Raw genomic sequence first — 21,725 nt, 5'->3', positions numbered from 1 at the left:
ACTGTTGAGATTTCACGGGTATCTCTTCCTGGTTATGTTTAAAAGACAACATTAAGCACCAGGTATCCTGGTCTTCAGGCTCCTACATTTTAATGTCTTCACTACTCTGATGTTCCTTTTGTATTAGATGTAGAGGTTGAACTATAGATAAATATATCTGTGGTAACAACTCCTGATCAGTTATATCCTACATTTTTAACTATGGTAAATTTTGGTAATACTCTCAATATTTTACCCAAAGAATCTTTATAGGTAAGGGGTGGTAATGCTCTTATTTATTAGTGAAAAATATACCAATATCTTTGCAATCAGTAGACACATTATTCGATGACCTTCTGAAGAATTATATCAACAAATCTAATCATTTCAAATAGGATACTGACGACAAATCAAAAAATGTCTCCATCCTTGTATCATTTAGTAAATATTTGAGGTTTACTTACATGGATATAGATGAAGTGTTGAATACAGAAGAGTGAGTGAATCAAAGCTGTTTCACTGAATAGCCTACCCCAGCATGCACAATGACTCATAAAAGCTCAGTTCCTGTTGTTCCCTGCATAACTTACAGATATTTGGCCAGCCAGTCTCCTCTATCATGAAAACATTACTGCCTATATAACCTTTGAGAAGGGGCTTGTGAGCCATGTTCTGCTTCTGCTCTTGGGAGGATTCCTACACCATTGCAAACCAGATGGAATGAAAGGAACTAAGCTTTTCTAAGAGGCAAGTTAGCAGGATCTATGTCAGGCCAAGTGAGTCCTGAGTGGAGACAATTTTTATAAGGGGAAAGTCAAACAACTCTTTTAGACAGTACTCAGTGGATCAGATCTTTGTTATTTGTAATGAACAAGGGTGATATTGAAAGAAGTAAAACGTAAAAACAAAATTCTAGGCCTTTAGGCCCAAGCTTGGGAATGTGGCCTCTGTGGCTCAGTGCTCCAAGGTGTGCTGGTCATAAAACAGATAGCAACATTCCTCCACCCACCTGCTTCCTGGGTTCAAAGAGTGTTCATTCAAAGAAAGTCACCCTGACCATTGCTGGAACCTGCAATGCAAATGTGCTATTGTTAGGGGCTCTTAGATTGTTAGGGGCTCTTAGAAACTGTCTTGAGAGATAACCTGACACTTGTGACTTTGCACTTCCTTGTGACTCTTAACTGGTATTTTTGGTATTTTCCAACAACGCCCTCCCCACCTCCTTGAGTTGTGGTTTCTTCCTTTAAATACCCCCCTTATCTAGCTACTCGGGGCTCCACAGTCCTCTACCCCTGTGTGATGTATGACCGTGGGCCCGAGAGTGCTCTTTAATAAAAATCCTCTTGCAGTTTGCAGCAAGACCATTTCTTGTGGGTGATTTTGGGGTGTCGCCTCTCCTGAGTCAGAACGAGGGGGAGTCCTCACACTGTGGGTCTTTCAATATGAACCTCAAAGAATGGGTTGGGGTTTATGATGAGTGTACATTATTGGCCGAGGCTGAGGAATGTTTCACTTAAATGAAGAAAAATTCCAGGTGCTTAAACCTGTAATTTGGCCATGAAGCTCCTCAGAGGTGGTTAAGGTGTGAGTTGTAGAACTATGTACCCTAGGGCATGCAGACCAGAACAGGGAGAAGCAGTACTTAATCTTGCTGGTCTCATGATGAAACTTTTAGGGTTTAGACATGTCTTGACCTCACTCTTGCTCCAGGCCTGTTCTTTTGTGTTGCATTTGCCTCAGGGCCTTATTTTTCTTTCTCAAACTTTCTGGGTCTTATAAGTTTTGTTTATATCACAGACTTTGCAACATTGTGTTATTTTATGACTCTTACTAGCCTTTGTTCCTCCTAAACAGAATGGCTCAATTTGGAGAAAATAACTATACAACACAGTATCTCTCCCTCCAATTTTTACATTTTTTCCATGACCCTTACAAAATCATCACTGAGGCTCAAAGGGAGTGATATTGAAGGATGACCTTCTAAGATACAGCAACATTCACTTCTTCTCAGGAACTTGACCATTATTAGCCTCTGCAGTATACTGCTCAAACAAACAATCAAAACCACTTACAGTAGTAATCTTTGTTACTATACACAATTGTTTAAGTAACAATTTGGGAGTCATGTCATATATATTTAAATAGACAATATGATTTCTATCCCTACTTTCTTCTATGGCCCCTTCACCTATGGGTCCTTTCCTGATCATAGTACTAGGATGTGTGTTTACACCAGTGGAATGAGCCCGAAATCCTATAAAAGGGCAATTTGTTGCACTCATAACAGTCATGCCACTATTGGATCAGTAGGCAAGTTTTAACTGGCACTTTGGGGAAAAAAAGACAAAAAGAAAACGACAGACAGATGTGTTGGGGAGGTAAAAGAGAGGAGTGAAAGTAGCTACAGTAAAAAGATTGGGTTGTCTTTTGGAGGACTAGGTGGAGGTAAACATGACCAAGCTGCGGTGTATGAAAAATAATTGTCAGTCTTGAGTCATCAATAACAAAAACTTTGTTTGTTTGTTTGTTTTTTGAGACAGGGTTTCTCTGTATAGCTCTGGCTGTCCTGGAACTCACTTTGTAGACCAGACTGGCCTTGAACTCAGAAATCGGCCTTGTCTCTGCCTCCCGAGTGCTGGGATTAAAGGAGTGTGCCACCATGCCCGGCTAATAACAAAAACTTGTTGGTGAAAATTTATAATATCAAGTTTTGGTTTTACAACATTTCTTTGAAGTATCTTGTCTTTACCATATCACCTCTTACTCTTTCCTGCATTTTTCTCTTTTTTAATTCCTTTCATATTCTTTTTTTTGGCAGATTGATAATATTTTATTAACTTATTTTATTTATTTACATATGAAATGTTGATCCTCTTTCCGGTCCCCCTCCCAGAGTTTTTCACACCATCCTGCCTCCCCTTGGCTCTGAAAGGGTGATCCCCCACCCATCCACTCCCACTTCCCCACCCCAGCACATCCTTCCCTGAGGCATCATATTTTTAAATGATACAATTTCTATCTTCACATGTGTTTAAATCTTGTCTCCTTTTCATTTGTAAGACAGACATCATATCTTTCATGAATTGCTTCTGCAATAGCAAATATTGTTGAATGTATGAACTCCAATATATTTCCTATCATTCTACAGGGCAGAGGGCTGGCCTTTACTGATAAATTTATATGGGAAGAAATAATTGGTGTGAATTAATCAAAATACATTGTATGAAATTCTAAATTAATTAATGAAAATATTTTAAAAGGAAATTATTACATATATCACAGCATATGAGCTGATGTGAGCATAGTTCTGGCATGACTACAATTTGTTGGTCAGAACTACCAAGAACTGTGGAGACTCACAGGCTTCGATCACATAAAATCTTTGTCTCTGACAATTGATAGACCCTTAGATGACTGGTATACATGACATAAACCATTAGCTTGTTATTTTAAAGATCCACTTTATAGCATTTTTATTTTGAGTGTTGTCTTAGTTAGAGTTTTATTGCTGTGAAGAGACACTATGACCAAAGCAATTCAATAAAGGAAATAGTTTCAGAGGATCCATCCAATATCAACATGGTCCTAGAAAATGAGCTGAAATATGAAGGTAGTAAAGGAGGAAATGTCTTCTATATTGGGCATAGGTTGAGCATGTATGAGACCTCAAAGCCTGCCCCTACAGTGACACACTTCCTCGAACAAGGCAATGCCTACTATAACAAGGCCACACCTTATAATAGTGCCAATCCCTATGGGCCAAACATTTAAACATTCAAAATGACTTTATGAGGGCCATACCTATTCAATCACCACATTTCACTCTCTCATCACCATAGGCTTATAGTCATAACATAACGTAAAATGTTATTTAGTCCTACTTCAAAAGTTACTATAGTCTCAACAATGTTTTAAAAAATCAACAGTGCAGACTCCAGGAGGAGGGGAGAATGTGGCAACAAGCTTCTTTATTAATTCTTAGAGAGCACCCTTTATACCCTCCACCCATATCCCATTAGTTCCAAGCAAGTGTGTCCTACATATGACAATTCCTGATTAACTGTCATTGTTGGTGTCACCAATCACTAGGCTCTCAGACAGGCTTCAGTTTGGCCCTTTATGCAGAAGTTGCCTCCATGGCTCAGTGACCATACAGTGGCTACTGCCCTGGCAATGGGGGCTTTCTGTTCCTTCGACAAGCTACAAAAATCTAAGAGTGAAAGAAATGGTCTTCCCTAGGGAAGAGCTCATCCAAATTGTCAGTCCTAAAAATATACATACAAGTAATTAAACAGACTGAGCAGGCAGTTTTTATAATTGAGCATATAGAAATCATATATTTTATATGTATACACATATATGTATATATCGTGTTAAGTATATATCAACATGTAATGAAAATGAAGCAAAGAATTGGAAATAATCATGGAAACGGGAAGGGCCTGCAAGTAATGTTATGTAGGGAAATTTGAAGGACAGGAGGGAAGGAGAAATTATGTAATTGTATTATAATATCAAAATAAAAGCAAAAATTTTAAAAACACAGGTGATAGAGCTAAAAGAAATGAGCCCATCAGAACACCGCTCCAGCGTCAAGATACCCAAAATATGATGCAGGGAGCAGGAATTTCTTTAACAGATAAGTGAGGCAACTGGTGAAAAGATCTGATGGTTCCATCAGCAAGTCAAGTCTATGGCCCTCACAGATCTCAAATCCAGTTGCTGGTTTTCAAAGACCATTTTCTTTTCTGGCAAATACTTTACCAGTGGAGATAGATCTCATTTATCATTTTATATGACTCAGAAAATGTGGCCAGGCATCATCTTGATAGGCAACCTATTACTGAAAAAGAATATGCTCTTGGGGCCCTGAGAACATTGTACAACCACAAGTCAGAGATTAATCTTCTGTGATAGATGCATATGCTTAGCCTGGGGAGTGGCACTATTAGAAGTTGTGGCCCTGCTAGAGTAGATGTGTCACTGTGGATTTAAAGCCCTCATCCAAGCTGCCTGGAAGCCAGTATTCTTCTAGCAGCTTTCAGATAAATATGTAGAACTCTCAGCTCCTCCAGCACCATGCCTGCCTGGATGCTGCCATGTTTCTAACTTACGGATAATGGACTGAACCTCTGAACCTGTAAGCCAGCCACAATTAAGTATTGCCATTTATAAGACTTGCCTTGGTCACAGTGTCTGTTCACAGCTGTAAAACCCGAACTAAGACAGAAGTTAGTACCAAGGACTGGGGTACTGCTGTGATAGGCCTGTCCATGCTATTGTTTAGAAGAATGTGTATTTTAGTACATTGTATTTGGAAAGTGGCAGGATGCTTTAAATGGGGCTTAATGGACCATCCTAGTAGGAATATGGAAGAGTTTATTGCTGTGAATAATGTGAACTGTGCAAACCTAGACCAAGAGATGCAGAGTTTGGAGTTTACCCAGCTGGTTTCCTGTCTTGCTTTAGGGGTTACAGTTAAGTGACTGGATGAACCTCTGAAGAGATTTTGAACTTTGGACTTTTACCATTATTTAGACTGCTATAGACTATGGGAGCTTTAGAAGTTGGACTAAATATATTTAGCATTATGCTATATTTATGTATGGCCCCCATAGAACAAAACTATGGGGTCCAGAGAGTGTATATGACAAAGAATGGTTTGTATATGCTGGTCTCAGGAAGTGACAGTAGAAGGTGTGGCCCTGTTGGAGTAGGTGAGGCCTTGTTGGAATAGCTGTATCACTGTGGGTATGGGCATTAAGATCTACATCCTAGCTTCCTGGAAATCAGTATTCTGCTACTAGCCTTCAGATGAAGCTGTAGAACTCTTATCTCCTTCTGCACCATGCCAACCTGGATGCTGCCATGTTCCTAAATTGAGGATAATGGACTGTAATCCATCCCCAATTGAATGTTGGAATTTATAATACTTGCCTTGGTCATGGTGTCTATTCAGAGCAGTAAAACCCTAGCTAATACATCTTACACAGGCTCACAGTGATCAACATCTCAGGAAGATAGTCATGGAGAAAGGAAAAGGGAAAAGGAAAAATGAAGGGCCAGATACTAACAAGATTAAAAGATGAGAATGCAGAATTCTTAATTCAGACAGCAAAGTGCACAACCATGCTTGATGGTCTGAACCATTATTATTTAAGCTAAAAGCCAACAACTATACCATAGTTTTGAGCCATTTATCTGTCACTCATTGGTGAAATTCCAAGATCACTGAAGTGTTGTAGTAAACTTTTAACCCACTTTAAACTTTCAAGTACGTGTGCTAATCCTCTATACCTGTCAGATATTTTGGATTCACTAATGAAAGATATACACACATGCACATACAGACATACACACACACACACACACACACACACACACACACACACACACACACACATAGCCTGATTTTTAAACTATCCAGTGGAAAAAAGGACATGTATTTAACAAATGGTACTGGCTCAAGTAGCAGTCAGCATGTAGAAGAATGCAAATTGATCCTTTCTTATCTTCTTGTACAAAGCTTGAGTCCAAGTGGATCTAGGACCTCCACATAAGACCAGATACACTAAACCAAAGAAAACAGAATATGGGAAAGAGCCTTGAACACATCTGTATGGGAGAAAATTTCCTAAACAGAACATCAATGGCTTGGGTTCTAACACCAACTATAAATGAGATTTCATAAAATTGAAAACCTTCTGTAAGGCAAAGAACACTGTCAACAGGAAAAATGGCAACCCACCGATTGGGAAAAGATATTTACCAATCCTACATATATTAGAGGGCAAATATCCAATATATACAAAGAACTTAAGAAGTTAGACTCCAGAGAACCGAATAACCCTATTAAAATGGGGTATAGAGCTAAACAAAAATTCTCAACTGAGGAGTCTTGAATTGCCAAGAAGCACCTAAAGAAAAGTTCAACATCCTTAGTCATCAGGGAAATGCAAATCAAAACAACCCTGAGATTCTACCTCATACAAGACATAATGGCTAAGATCAAAAAACACAGGCGACAGCAGATGCTGGCAAGGATGTGGAGAAAGAGGAACACTCCTCCATTGCTGGTGGGATTGCAACCTGGTACAACCACTTTGGAAATCAGTCAGGTGGTTCCTCAGAAAATTGTACATAGTACTACCTGAGGACCCAGCTATGCCACTCTAGGGCATATACCCAGAAGGTGCTCCAACATGTAATAAGGACATATGCTCCACTATGTTCATAGCAGCCATATTTATAATAGCCAGCAGTGGGAAACAACCCAGATGTTCCTCAGCAGAGGAATGGATACAGAAAATGTGCTATATATACACAATGAAGTACTAGTCAGGTTTTAAAAACAATGACTTCATGAAATTCTCTGGTAAATAGTTGGATGGAACTAAGAAATATCATCCTGAGTAAGATAACACAGTCACAAAAGAGCACACATGGTATGGTCTCATTAATAAGTGGATAAATAGGCAAAAAGCTCAGTAATCTCATAATCCAACTCCAAGACCACATGAAAGTCAAGTAGAGGGAAGAACATAGTGTGGAAGCTTCAGTTCTACTGAGAAGGGGGACCAAAATAATCACAGGAAGTAGAAAGAGGGAGCAAACCTGGAGGGAGAGAGGAGTGGAAGGGAAAAGGGGGCTCAGGATCAGGTGTGGGAGCAGACAAGGTGAAGTACAGAGGGTCAGGAAATTAAATGGAGGTGTGTAGCAGTGCAGGATGGGTAACTAGGGGGTGGGCACTAAAAAGTCCCAGATACCAGGGAAGCAAGAGTTTCCCAGAACCCAATGGGAATGACATTAGCCTAAATACACAACAAAGAGGAGAGAGATTCTGTAGAGACCAAATCCAGATGTTAGTCACAGCCCTTTCTAAGGGATGGGGCCATCCATCTCAAAAATATTAAATCAGAATTGTTCCTGTCTAAAGGAAATGCAAAGACAAAGAATGGAGCAGAAACTGAAGGAAAGGCCATCCAGAGACTGCCCCACCATCCCATCTGCTGATATGAAACCCAGACACTACTTCTGATTCCAAAGTGCTTGTTGACAAGAGCCTGTTACAGCTGTCCCATGAGAGGAGGCTCCTGCAAGAGCCTGACCAATACAGATGCAGATTCTCACAGCCAACCATCTATGGGGTTGAGCACGAGGACCTCAGTGTTGGAGTTAGAGGAAGGGTTGAAGGAGCCGAAGAGGATTGCAACCCCATAGGAAGAACAATATAAACTAACCAGAACCCCCAGAGCTCCCAGGGATTCAAACACCAATCAAAAAGTACATATAGAGGGACCCTTGGCTCCAGCTGCCTATGTAGCAGAGTATTGCCATATCTGGCATCAATGGGAGGAGAGGCCCTTAGTTCTATGTAGGTTTGATGACCCAAAGTAGAGGAATGCTAGGGTAGTAAAGCAGGAGTAGGTGGGTGAGTGAGGAAGGACCCTTATAGAAGCAGATAGCATATAGGTTTGGGGAGGGGAAACCTGGAAAGGGGATCACATTTGAAATGTATATTTAAAAAAACAACAAAAAGATGCCTTAAATAGAGCAATTGCTGAGCCACTTTCAAACTCCTCATGGTTAGCACTAGCACACACTCCCCTCCAATATTCCTGAGTTAATACTTACTAAGTCTGTATTTCATCTTTGATGTCCTGTAGCCTGCTAGGCAGCTCTCTTGGGGTCAATTTTCCCCTGTACCTACTATACTTCAGCTGACTCTCCCTCCAGCACCTTTCTTCTCCCATTTAACTTAGTTCATATTTGCACACTAACTTGTTTACACATTTTAAAAGTATTTGTTATATTTTATATTTTCCTCCTTTTTGTTTTATACTTCTTCTTGCCTTCTATTATATTTTTAAAATATTTTACTTTTTCTCCTCTTTTTACTACTAATTTAAAATACACATCCATTATATATTGATCATGTTCTTTTGCCTGCTTTCCCCAGAACAAAACGATTTCATGTCCTCTCTGTCTCTATTTCTATCAGAAACTTCTGCAGATGTATCCTGCCATGATGTATGGTTGACATATCCACTATCACTCCTCTAGAGAAAATTTATCTGCCCTAGCCCAGAAATAATCAATTGCAAGAGAAAGGAAAATCACTACCTACCAGTATCTCATCCTCAATAATAAATACAAATGCCAAACAACTAGCCAGGGTAAAGCAAGGCTGTATAAATCAGAATGTGTCATATGGGACAAATCTCCTTGAGTACATGATCTGTCAATTAAATTTCTACTGAAGTTCATCAGGACCATAAACATAGAAACTTATGCTAATATAAATATGTGTTATCTACTTACGTTTACTTACATTTCCTGTGCAGTACAATTAATGATGAAAAGGTTGTACAAGTTTTTACAAACACCTAATTGCATCCCTCTCCTTTATTCCTTCTAGATAAGCTCATCACTGAAGGTCATCATTCTGCCACGTAAGAGATGAGGAACATTGGGCATCAGACTTGAATGCATGCTGTATGTCACGTCTCTTGATGTTGCAGAGTCAATTCATATGCGATATTGTTGAAGACTATCTGTGATAAAATGAAAAGTCAAAATATTAAATAGACAAATGTAGCATGAAAATGGAAACTGTATCAACAATGAAGATTAAAGGAACTAATACAATGTAGAACTTAATGGAATCAATATTAGCAAGATAATTGAGCTGCCTCTTCAGGTCAACCGTGCTTTCTGTTCTACACTATATCATAAGAGCTAACACCAACTGTCTCTTGTTTGAGGTGTGAACTAGGAAATGTTCTGTTTTTTTTTAACCTGGACATCTTCCATGTCTCTTTCTACTCATTATTTTCTATTTAACAATAGTATTTTATATTCTTGCCTATAAAAATGTGAATACCTAATCGCTTCTCAGCCTTTTGGCTAAGATCAAGTGTAAAAATGTGAGTATTTATAATAACTGTTATTTAACTAAGCATCTCATTCCTGCCTATACTCACCAAAATACCTAATAGAGTATGTTACATCAACAACCACTAAAAGAGTAAAACAAAAATTTATGCACATTGAATGAAAGAAGCCAATGTAGTCCAGTTCAATATTTCCTAACTTGACCTAGCCTGAAACAAATAAAAATTGGCAGGAATTTATTTATGGATTTTAATTATGGGACATACTTGAAAACTTGTTATTTACAGAAATTGAAAAACAAGAGATTGCTGGATTTCTTGAAAATTAATTGTGCTTGTGTTAAATGAACTGCTCAGTAATCACTGGGAAATAGGTAATGATCCCTGATGATTTGAATTCACATTGGAATCCAGAGCTTCTGCAGGGACTTATCCTCAGTGACAATGACAGTGGGAAACAGCTTTGCAGCTATAAAACCACAGTATCTTTTAACTTCTTAATTTGAAATGACTTTTTATTTCAAGAGGTAAGGTTTTGACTCTGTTGGTAAATGGAGATATTTTTTTTTCTTGACATGTAGTATATTTATAAACCATGGTGTTGAAACACGTCAGAAGGAACTATGCAGTTATATAACAGAAGGGAGAAAAAACCTTTCATATAACCACCTTTTATTTCATTAGTAAATTGTTCAGAATGATCAGGAATAAGACAAAGTTTTCATAGATTCCTTATATATCCATCCATAAGTAAGAGCTTCATAGCTGTGTGCATGTAGCATTCATCAACAGACTAACAAGTTCACTAGTTTTGAAATTCTTTGGTGGCTTACTGTCAGGGGATATCCTGTGCAAAGACCTACTTTATATATGGACTGAATGTACCACCCTTACAGGCATCACTGTAGACAAGTGAGGATGTAAGTGTAGAATGTGAGGGATGATAGTAAATCTTCCACTTGTTGGGTAAGCCTTGGTAAATCTCTTAACGTCTAAGGTTGGATATTGAACAATGTTCTCTGTTGAATTCATTTCATTATACTCCAGTTAGAAAGCACTGACATACTAGGTAAGGAGCTGCTGTGTCTAAATCAATAATTACTAATAATGTGTTAAATATTTATAATTCATAAGATGATAAAATTGATATTTCAAAATACTTTAAAGAACAATTATCTATTTAGAAGAATTTAAAATATCTAATGAGTTTACAATAGTAAATTCAACTTGTAAATTTAATGCAATCCTTATTTACTTTTACTAACTTTGTGATCAATATAACCAACAGAACACCTTTCTATGTTCTAAACATGGGGAAACTGAAGTATTATTCTTTTTTCTTTCCCTGATTTGTGTATGCTTTGAACAGCATTGTCATTGTTCGCCTACAGTGTACTTACTAAGAGCAGTAGACTGAGTTCAACCACCTGATGTTCATATCTAATATTATTTTAAATTTTATTATTTTTATTTAATATATATATGAGTGCATTCTGCTGTACATACATATGCCATTTGCATACCTAGTTTTTGTGAAGACCAGAAAAGGGCATTGGGTTCTAATAACCGAAAAAACAGAGTGCTGTGAAAAACCGTGTGGATCTTGAGATTTAAACACAGTTCTTCTGCAAATATAGTCAGTATACTTCTCCCAAGATCAACCTCAGAATTCCACAGTAATTTACTTCATATAAGCATGTGTGTGTGTGTACGTATGTATGTATGTATGTATGTATATATATATATATATACATATATTAGATGTATAAATGGATATTATATATGTGAGTGTATGTTTGTATATGTGTGTGTGTGTGTTCAAGGTCAACCTGGCCTACATAGCAGGACAGCCAGGATTACAAAGGAAAACCCTATCCTGAAAAAAGAAAAAACAAAATAACAACTACAAAAGAAAAACAATTAGCTGATATTTTGTGGAAATAAAAATATAAATTATAAATAAATATAATTTTTAAAATCTTGTGATGGTGGTTGAATATATTTAGCAATAATTTAAGTCTTCATGACATAATTCTACTATTTTACATTTTATTTGTTTGTTATAATAAATAAATTATTATTTTGAAAGGGCTCATATAATTTTATATTCATTCATTTATTTATGTGTCTGAAGAGAGCGATGCAGGTAAACGCATATGTATGAGTGTCAAAGGACAACATCCAGGAATTAGCTCTCTTCTCCTACCTTCTGATTTCCAGGAATCAAACTCTGAATGTCAGAGGTCAGGCTTTGGAGAAAGAATATTTAACTGACAACCCATCTTACCCTAACATAGCATGCTTTTATATATTTAATTATAATAACAATTTCATATGTTTAATTATAAATTGTAAATAAAAGTTATTTATTATTTACACCACATTTCTAGCTTTTCTGATTGAATAATTTGAAGAACTTATTGTATAGAAATGTATAAACAATGAAAACTTGAGTATAATATCCATAGTTGATCCAAATTTTGGATATTATGATTACTTTTAATGCCTTTCATGGGTATATTATATGAAATAAAGTGACCTATTTATAAGTCCCTTTGTACTGTCTCCATCACAGCCTTGATCTAGCAGCAGCTACATTATCCCATGGCTTTCCTGGACAATGGGAACCACACTGCAGTGACAGAGTTCATTTTACTGGGATTAACTGATGACCCAGTCCTTAAAGTCGTCCTCTTCACCATTATCCTGTGCATCTACCTGGTGACTGTGTTTGGAAACCTCAGCACCATCCTTCTCATCAGAGTCTCTTCCCAGCTCCATCACCCCATGTACTTTTTTCTCAGCCACTTAGCTACTGTTGACATAGGCATTTCATCTTCTGTCACTCCCAGTATGCTTGTCAACTTCCTGGCGGAGAGAAGCACAATCTCCTACCTTGGATGTGGCATCCAGCTCAGCTCAGCTGCTCTCTTTGGGACACTTGAATGCTTCCTTCTGGCTGTCATGGCTTATGATCGCTTCATGGCTATCTGCAACCCACTGCTTTATTCTACCAAATTGTCCACACGATTATGTATCCAGTTGGTTGTGGGATCTTATATAGGTGCGTTTCTTAATGCTTCTTGCTACATCCTTTCCTTTGTTTTTTTTCTCTTCTGTGGACCAAATAAAGTCGATCACTTTTTCTGTGATTTATCTCCTATGATGGAACTCTCCTGCTCTGATGCGAGTGTCTCTGGAGTTGTTATCTCATTTACTGCTGGCTCAATCACTATGACCACATTGATTGTTATAGTAATATCTTATTTCTATATCCTCATCACCATCCTAAAGATGCGCTCCACTGAGGGTCGTCAAAAGGCCTTCTCCACCTGCACCTCCCATCTCACTGCAGTCACTCTCTACTATGGAACTATCATATTCATTTATGTGATGCCAAAGTCCACCTACTCCAGGGACCAGAACAAGGTGGTATCTCTGTTCTACATGGTGGTGATCCCAATGTTGAATCCCCTCATCTACAGCCTCAGGAATAATGAGATTAAGGGTGCTCTGAAGAAACAATTTTATAGGAAAACATTGTTATAGAGTAATCAGTTGTTGGTAAAACTTAATATAATAATTTTAATCCTGCAAGACCAATGTGAGCATCATATCAGATTTGGTTATAAGCCTTAGCATTTCTCCTTTGGCCCTAATCTGTTTCTTCCAGTGTATATAGCTATTGTATTTTATTGCATTCTCCTGTTTATATTTTCAACTGTACCTTAGTGAACCTAATAGAATATATTTGAACATGTTCATCCTTAACTCCTTCAGCTCCATAGCTCCAACTCCTACACAACAAACACTATGTTCTAATTTGGACTTTCTGTATACTCTTAGGTCTATAGGTATTTATTGATGCATGATTAGCCTGATGGAACCACACTCATAAAGAAAATTGACTCCCATTCTTCTGGAAAACATCAATCATTGTAAAACCTCAACTAGGTTTGGACACTGTGCCCAGGTCCTCTATCCATGTTAGTATTGTTTCTGCCTTTGTGCTTATAGACATTGTTGCAACTACCATGAGTCATACCCACATGAGTCGTTCTTTTATGTCCTGAAAGCAATATTTCCTTGTAGTCATTCATCACCTCCAGCTTTTCTAGTATTTCCACCTAGTCTATCACAATGATTGTTAATCTTGGACAGAAGAGTGTGTGATATACATGTTCCATTCAAAACTGAGAATTTCAGTCTCTAATTCTCTTCACAGTGGTAAATTGTATGTTAATCACTATGTACTGAACAAAGAATTTGCTCTGATAATGTTTGGAAGATGAACTAATCCTGAGTACAATGACAAGTCATTGCAAATTGGTTTGATACTATGCCTATCCATCAAACTAATGGTGGCAGGTTCTTCCCTAGGGTCCGTGACATGTCTACCTTAGGTTTTGGCCCTGACAGTGGTGTTAGGTGTGGTTTCATTTCATAAACCTTGACTTAGAGTTTGGTCACTCCCGTGCCATTTGTTACACTATTAACAAGAGTAGGCACTTCTTCTCAGGCTGGTGATTATTTTAGCTTGTAACTTTCATGAGATTAATTGTCTATACTATAGCCATAAATATGTTCAAGATTAGGGTATTACTATTTACAAATATTAGTTCCTCCAATCACTTGATAGTATAATTCAATTACTCTTATCTCTTCCATGATTCTCTCCTTTGATTATCCTGACTTCCTTTTATTTCTTGAAATTATAAGGATCAGTGTACTTCCTATTTTCTATTGCACATTTTAGCTTACTCTCCATACTTATGATCCCATCTCAGTTTCCAGCTCAAGTATCACTTTCTCAATAGGGATTTCACTGCTAGCATACACAAGCTACAAACACTCTCCCTTTACCACTCCCCACCTCTATCTTTTCCACTCATAATATTTCCATTTATTCTTCTCCACCACGTTCTAAATATTAAAATGTTGATTAGTTTCAAATATACTATCTATTAAAGTATCATTTTATGAGAATTATTTAATTCAGCAACATTTATTTAGTATCTACTTGGTTACATAATACAATAAATACTCAATATCTAGATGTAATGAATTGTTTAATGGTAATCTGGTATCTACCTGTAAAATAATTACAATCTTGGACACACTATTCCATAAAGAATTTGACATAATTAAAATAGATCCACTGGGTTTTGATATCTTCTACCTTTCTAAACTGGCTTTCTTCCCTATCTTTCTAAATTATCTTCAAATATCTCAAAAAGAAAATCTTCATGTATATGTAAATTATCATTTCTTATTGATGGTTTGTGTTTTATTTCACGATTATTAATGCTCAGAGAGTAATATACAAAACAAACAAACAAAAATAGCTAAACATTCTGACATCAGAGAAGGGGATTCTGTGTTTTGAGGCAGCTAGCTAATATGTTCCAGAAGTTAGCAAGACTGGTATACAGAGGATTACAGCTCTCAATGTGTGAGAGCCAATATGTGACTTAAGCTATCATAGTGTTTATTTTACAAACTTAGGTGCCCTTCTGTTTTGGACATTGATGTTAAGAATTGAAATGTCATCTTGATTGATTTTTCCTTTGATAACTATGTAGTGTTCTTCCCTATTTCTTCCAATAACCTTGCTTTGAAATTGATCATATCAGATACTACAGTGTATACAGATATAGCAGCTTGCTTCCTAGGTCCATTTGCTTGTAATATCTTTTCAACAGCCCCTTACTCTGAGGTAATGACTCTCCTTGATGTCAAAATATGTTTTTGGATGCAGCAGGAGGATGTATCTTGTCTTAATCCATTCTCTTAGGCTGTACCGTTTTAGTGGAGAATTGATACCATTGATATTACAAGATATTAATGACCAAGATGTTTTATACCTCTTATTTTATTGTTGTGGTTGGTATTGGCAGTGGTGATGGTGATGGTGATAGAAGGTGTGTTTGTATACTGTCCTTCTTTTGTTTTCTGTTCTGAGATTATTTATTCCTTCCCTATCTTTTCATAGTGTAGTTAAGCCCTTTGGGTTGAAATTTTCCTTTTATCACCTTCAATAGGGTGATAATTATAGGTAGATATTGTTTAAATTTGGCTTTTTTGTGCAATATGGATTTGAACACACTAGCTGGTAAGGCCACGGAAACAGGGAAGCTACCTGAAGAACTTCATCACTCTCTCTTCTCCTCCAAGTTCAATCCCCGAGTCTCATCCCTAGCTCTGCAACACCCTCTATAGCCTTCTCTGCCTACTTGTACCCATTTACTGTGGATCCCATAATCTTCTCTTCCTACCACTCCTACTACTACTTTGCACTTCATTCCAGTCCCCACTTCTAACAGACACTCACCATTAACTCAATGGTCACTCATGCTAGGAAATTATTTAGGCAGACTGAAAATATTCAACTCTTCATCTGTTCCCTCAGGACAGATCCCCTGAATTGCATCTCCAACTCCTTCGTGGAATACCTGCTTAAGTTCTTCTTTTTGAATTAACCTGATGCCTAATGGATCACAAAGATCCTCTCCTTTAAGCTTCCTTTCCCCAAATTTTCCCTCTTGGCACTCTGATGCTCTCTCTCTCTCTCTCTCTCTCTCTCTCTCTCTCTCTCTCTCTCTCTCTCTCTCTCTGTCTCTCTCTCTTTCTCTCTCCTCTAATGGCCTGGTTCAGTCTAGACCCTTTCAGACTTACCTGTCCATCATATCTATAATAAAATTTTATTCTCAACCACACCTAGGAGTGGTCACGTTCTCATTTCCATTTATCTGGTGTGAATATAATATATATCCTTCTGGGACTGTAATCTCTTTCTCAACTCCCCTGAGACATGTTTGCAAATACCTCATGGAGTTTGTTCTCCTCTTTCGAACTGCCTGCTCCGTTGCTTCCTTAAGTGGAATCACCCTCAGGTGGAATTTTTAGTTTGCAATACTGTTTCCTCTCATCTAGGTCCCAGATATCCCACAGGTTCTTTACATGCTCTTGAGCCTCCACTGTGACTCTTTTCTGACTGTCCCCTTACAACTGCTGCTCTGACTCTAATTATGGCCCCCTGAGATTCTATCTTCTTTCTTTACACCCTCCTGAGCCTTATATGACACTCTCTTTTTTGCTCCTTGGATTTTATTAAAGCCTTGCTCTCTAACTGCAAATGGCTTGGGCTTGACCTCAATACAGCTTGATCAATAGCCTTATTTCTTCAAATTCTCTCATATGGTAACATCTTCTGCTTCACTGAAAACAAATGATCTCTAAATCTCTTACGTCTAAACTTACTCTGCACTACACTTTAAAAGGTCTCTTATCAAGGTTTTTCTACTTTACATTGTATTTATTTATTTATTTATTTATTTATTCACTTTATATCCAAATAACACCCCCACTCCTTCCTCTTCTCCTATTCCCACCCTCCCACCCACCTTTTCCCATTCTCTTCTCCTTCTATACCTGAGATTCTGTCTTCGTCTCTTATATTCTGTTGATGATGTTTGTATCTGTAGTTCCTGTTCTCTTACTTAGATTTTCCACCTCCAAGATACCCTCAGGTTGTGCTGTCTTTATTGCTTATATTTCCACTTTTAGTTTTTGAACAGTGATATTAATTTTCTTCACCTGTTTGGTTGTATTTTTCTGCATTTCTTTAAGGGATTTATTCATTTCGTCTTTAAAGGCCTCTATCATCTTTATAAAATTGTATTAAAGGCCATTTTCTTGTCTTTGGCTGTGTTAGGAGGTCTAGGCTTTTCAATAATAAGATAGTTGGGCTCTGGTGGTGCTATATTGCCCTACATCTTGCTGATTGTGTTCTTATGTTGGTCTTTATCCACCTGGTTGTCCCTGGTGTTGGCTGGATGTTTATATCCCAAGACTCCTAGAGAAAGCAAAGAGAGCCTTGGGACTGACAATAGATCTCAGGAAACAACAAACTGTTCATTTCTGCTGGCCATGATCCAGGTGGAACTGAATGTTCATGGAGTACTTCAGGCTTCCTTAGTAAGCGAAGCAGAAGGTCCACTGATAGAGCTTAGGGAATAGAGAGTATCTCACTTCTGCTGGTTGTGCCCCAGGTGGACCCAGCAAGGTTCTTTTCTTTCTACTTTTAAAATTCATTTATCACTATGATTACTTTACTCTCTTCACTCAAAATAAAATCTAATAAGGCTATGCTATAAAACTCTTTCATGATTTGTAAGTTCATTCGGAAAGGTTTCAGATAGATAGATAGATAGATAGATAGATAGATAGATAGATAGATAGATAGATGATTCAACTCTTTTTGGACTATATTAGTATATGACATTTGAAGTCAACTCTTATTTTTTAAAAATAACTAATAAAAAATAATTTTTTAATGTAGCTACCATGTGGACCTCCCCATTTGGTTGATGAGCACATCATGATGGAAGGAACAATGTGGCTGGTTGTGATCTTTAGTAAGGTTAAATGGTACAAGCTGTATAATTTTTCCACCATCTTGATTAAGATGAGCACATGACATAAACCAACTAATGCAAGACCATAAACTCTATCCTATACTATACTAGTGTGTGCCTGTCCCTCAGCGAGAATGGATGCCTAGGCATGGGTCTGCTGCGGCACTTCCTTCCCCCACACCCAGCCAGAACATATTCTTACAGAATAGAGTTTATTTAGGGCATGGGGAGGGGAGTTAAGAGGGTATCAGAGGCAGAGAAAGGCAGAGAGAAGGATAGAGTAGATAAGTGGACACAACAATCAGAGAAAATGAAAAATGCAAAAAGATCCTAACCCAAAGCATCCAGGAAATCTAGGACACAATGAGAAGACCAAACATAAGGATAATTATAGATGAGAAGGAGGATTTCCAACTAAAAGGTCAGTAAATATCTTCAACAAATTATAGAAGAAAACTTCCCCAAGCTAAAGAAAGAGATGTCCATGAACATACAAGAAGACTGCAGAACTTCAAATAATTTGGACCAGAAAATTCCTACTGTCACATAAAAATCAAAACACCAAATGCACAAAACAAAGAAAGAATATTAAAAGCAGTAAGAGAAAAAGGTCAGGTAACATATAAAGCCAGACCTATCAGAATCAACCTGACTTCTCCCCAGAGACTAAGAAAGCCAGAAGATCCTGGGCAGATGTCATACAGACCCTAAGAGTACACAAATACCAGCCAGGCTACTATACCCAGAAAAACTCTCAATTACCATAGATAGAGAAAGCAAGGCATTCCATGACAAAACCAAAGTTACACAATATCTTTCCACAAATCCAGCCCTACAAAGGATAATAAAGGATAAACTCCAACACAGAGGGGAAGCAAGCTTGAGAATAAGCAAGAAAGTTATCTTTCAACAAACCTAAAGAAGATAGCCATATGAATAGAATTCCAACTCTATCAGGAAGCAACAATAACTTTTCCCTATCTCTTAATATCAATGGACTCAACCCCCCCAATAAAAAGATATAGACTATTGGGTATTTATTTCACTTACATTTCCAATGCTATCCCAGAAGTCACCCACACGCTCCCCCATCCACTCCCCCACCCAACCACTCCCACTTCTTGGCCCTGTCGTTCCCCTGTACTAAGGCATATAAAGTTTGCATGACCAATGGGCCTCTCTTTCCACTGATGGCCATAAAAAAAAAAAAAAAAGATATAGACTAACAGAGTGGTTATGTAGACAGGATCCAACTTTTTGCTGCGTACAGTAAACCCAGCTCAGGGACAAAGACAGACACTACCTTAGAGTAAAAGGCAGAAAAACAATTTTCCGAGTAAATGGTCCTGAGAAACAAGCTGGAGTAGCCATTCTAATATCAAATAAAATAAACTTTCAACCCAAGTTCTCAAAAAAAGATAAGGAGGGACACTTCTTCAAAGGTAAAATTTGACAAGATGAACTTTCAATTCTGAACATCTATGCTCCAAATGCAAGAGCATCCACATTCATTAAAGAAACTTTGCTAAAACTCAAAGTACACATGACACCTCACACAATAATAGTAGGAGATTCAACACCCCACTCTCATCAATGGACAGATCCTGAAAACAGAAACTAAACAAGGACACAGTGAAACTAACAGAAGTTACTAAACAAATGGATTTAGCAGATATTGAGAAAACATTTCATCCTAAAACAAACAGATATACCTTCTTCTCAGTACCTCTGAGTACCTTCTCCAATATTGACCATATAATTAGTCAGCAAGCAGGACTCAGTAGATAGAAAAATATTGAAATTTTCCCATTCACCCTACTAGATCACCATGTACAAAGGCTGATCTTCAATAACAACATAAATAATAGAAATTCCACATCCATGTGGAAGCTGAAAGACACTCAATGATAACTTGGTCAATGAAGAAATAAAGAAAGAAATTAAAGACTTTTTAGAATTTAATGAAAATGAAGCCACAACATACCAAAAATTATGGGACACAATGAAAGCCATTCTAAGAGGAAAATTAATAGCTCTGAGTGCCTACAAAAAGAAGCTGGAGAGAGCATACACTAGCAGCTTGACAGCACACTTAAAAGCTCTAGAACAAAAGGAAGCAAATTCACCCAAGAGGAGTAGACAGCAGGAAAAAATCAAACTCATGGCTGAAATCCACCAAGTGGGGAAAAAAAAAAAAAAGAAATACACAAAGAATCAACAAAACCAGGAGCTGGTTCTTTGAGAAAATCAACAAGATAGATAAACCCTTAACCTGACTAACTAGAGGGCAAAAGTACAGTATCCTAATTAACAAATTCAGAAATGAAAATGGATCTGTAGCAATATAATCTGAGGAGATAAAAAAAATCATCAGATCCGACTACATAAGTTTATACTCAACAAAACTAGAAATCCTGGATGAAATGGACAAGTTTCTAGACAGATACCAGGTACCAAAGTTAAATCAGGATCAGATTAATGATCTAAACAGTCCCATATCCCCTAAAGAAATAGAAAGAGTGATTAATAGTCTCCCAACCAAAAGAAGCACAACACCAGGTGGGTTTAGCACAGAGTTCTATCAGAACTTCAAAGAGGACATAACTCTAATACTCCTCAAACTATTTCACAAAAGAGAAATAGAATGTACTCTACTCAATTCATTCTATGAAGGCACAATTTCTCTGATACCTAAACCACACAAAGGCCCCACAAAAATAAGGAGAATTTTAGACCAAATATTCTTCTGAATATAAATGCAAAAATACTCAATAAAATTCTAACAAACTGAATCCAAGAACACAAAAAAAAACTATCATCCATCATGAACAAGTAGGCATCATCCCAAGGATGCAGGGATGATTCAATATATGGAAATCCATCAACATAATCCACTATATAAACAAACTCAAAGACAAAAAGCACATGATCATTTCATTAGATGCTGAGAAAGCATTTGACAAGATCTAAAACCCATTCATGATAAGTTTCGAAAGATCAGGGGAAAAAAAAGCCCATACCTAAACATGATAAAAGCAATCTACAGCAAACCAGTAGCCAATATCAAAGTAAATGGTGAAAAGCTGGAAGCAATCCCACTAAAATCAGGGACTAGACTAGGCTGCCCACTTTCTCCCTACGTATTCAACATTGTACTTGAAGTCCTAGCCAGAGCAATTCGACAACAAAAGGAGATCCAAGGGATACAAATTGGAAAAAAAAGTCAAAATATCACTTTTTGCAGATGATATGAGTATATACAAGTGACCTCAAAAACTCCTCCATAGAACTCCTAAACCTGATAAACAGGTTCAATGACGTATCTGGATATAAAATTAATTCAAACAAGTCAATGGCCTTTCTCTACACAAAGAATAAACAGGCTGAGAAAGAAATTAGGGAAACAACACCCTTCTCAATAGTCACAAATAATATA

General features: G+C 37.4%; 1 protein-coding gene across 1 annotated transcript; it reads left to right on the top strand.

Annotated features, from left to right (window-relative positions):
• The first annotated feature begins 12,476 nt into the window (after positions 1-12,476).
• LOC110298719 (olfactory receptor 488) lies at positions 12,477-13,421 on the top strand. Its single transcript, XM_021168123.1, has one exon. It carries the CDS (start codon positions 12,477-12,479, stop codon positions 13,419-13,421), a length of 945 nt encoding a protein of 314 aa, XP_021023782.1.
• The last annotated feature ends 8,304 nt before the right edge of the window (positions 13,422-21,725 follow it).

This window comes from Mus caroli, chromosome 7 (assembly GCF_900094665.2).
Source record: "Mus caroli chromosome 7, CAROLI_EIJ_v1.1, whole genome shotgun sequence".
NCBI classification, from domain to species: Eukaryota; Metazoa; Chordata; class Mammalia; order Rodentia; family Muridae; genus Mus; species Mus caroli.
This window is presented reverse-complemented; position numbering and strand designations above follow the sequence as displayed.

Coding starts and splice junctions, on each gene's coding strand:
- LOC110298719 (XM_021168123.1), top strand. CDS start 12,477: ATGGCTTTCCTGGACAATGGGAACCACACTGCAGTGACAGAGTTCATT.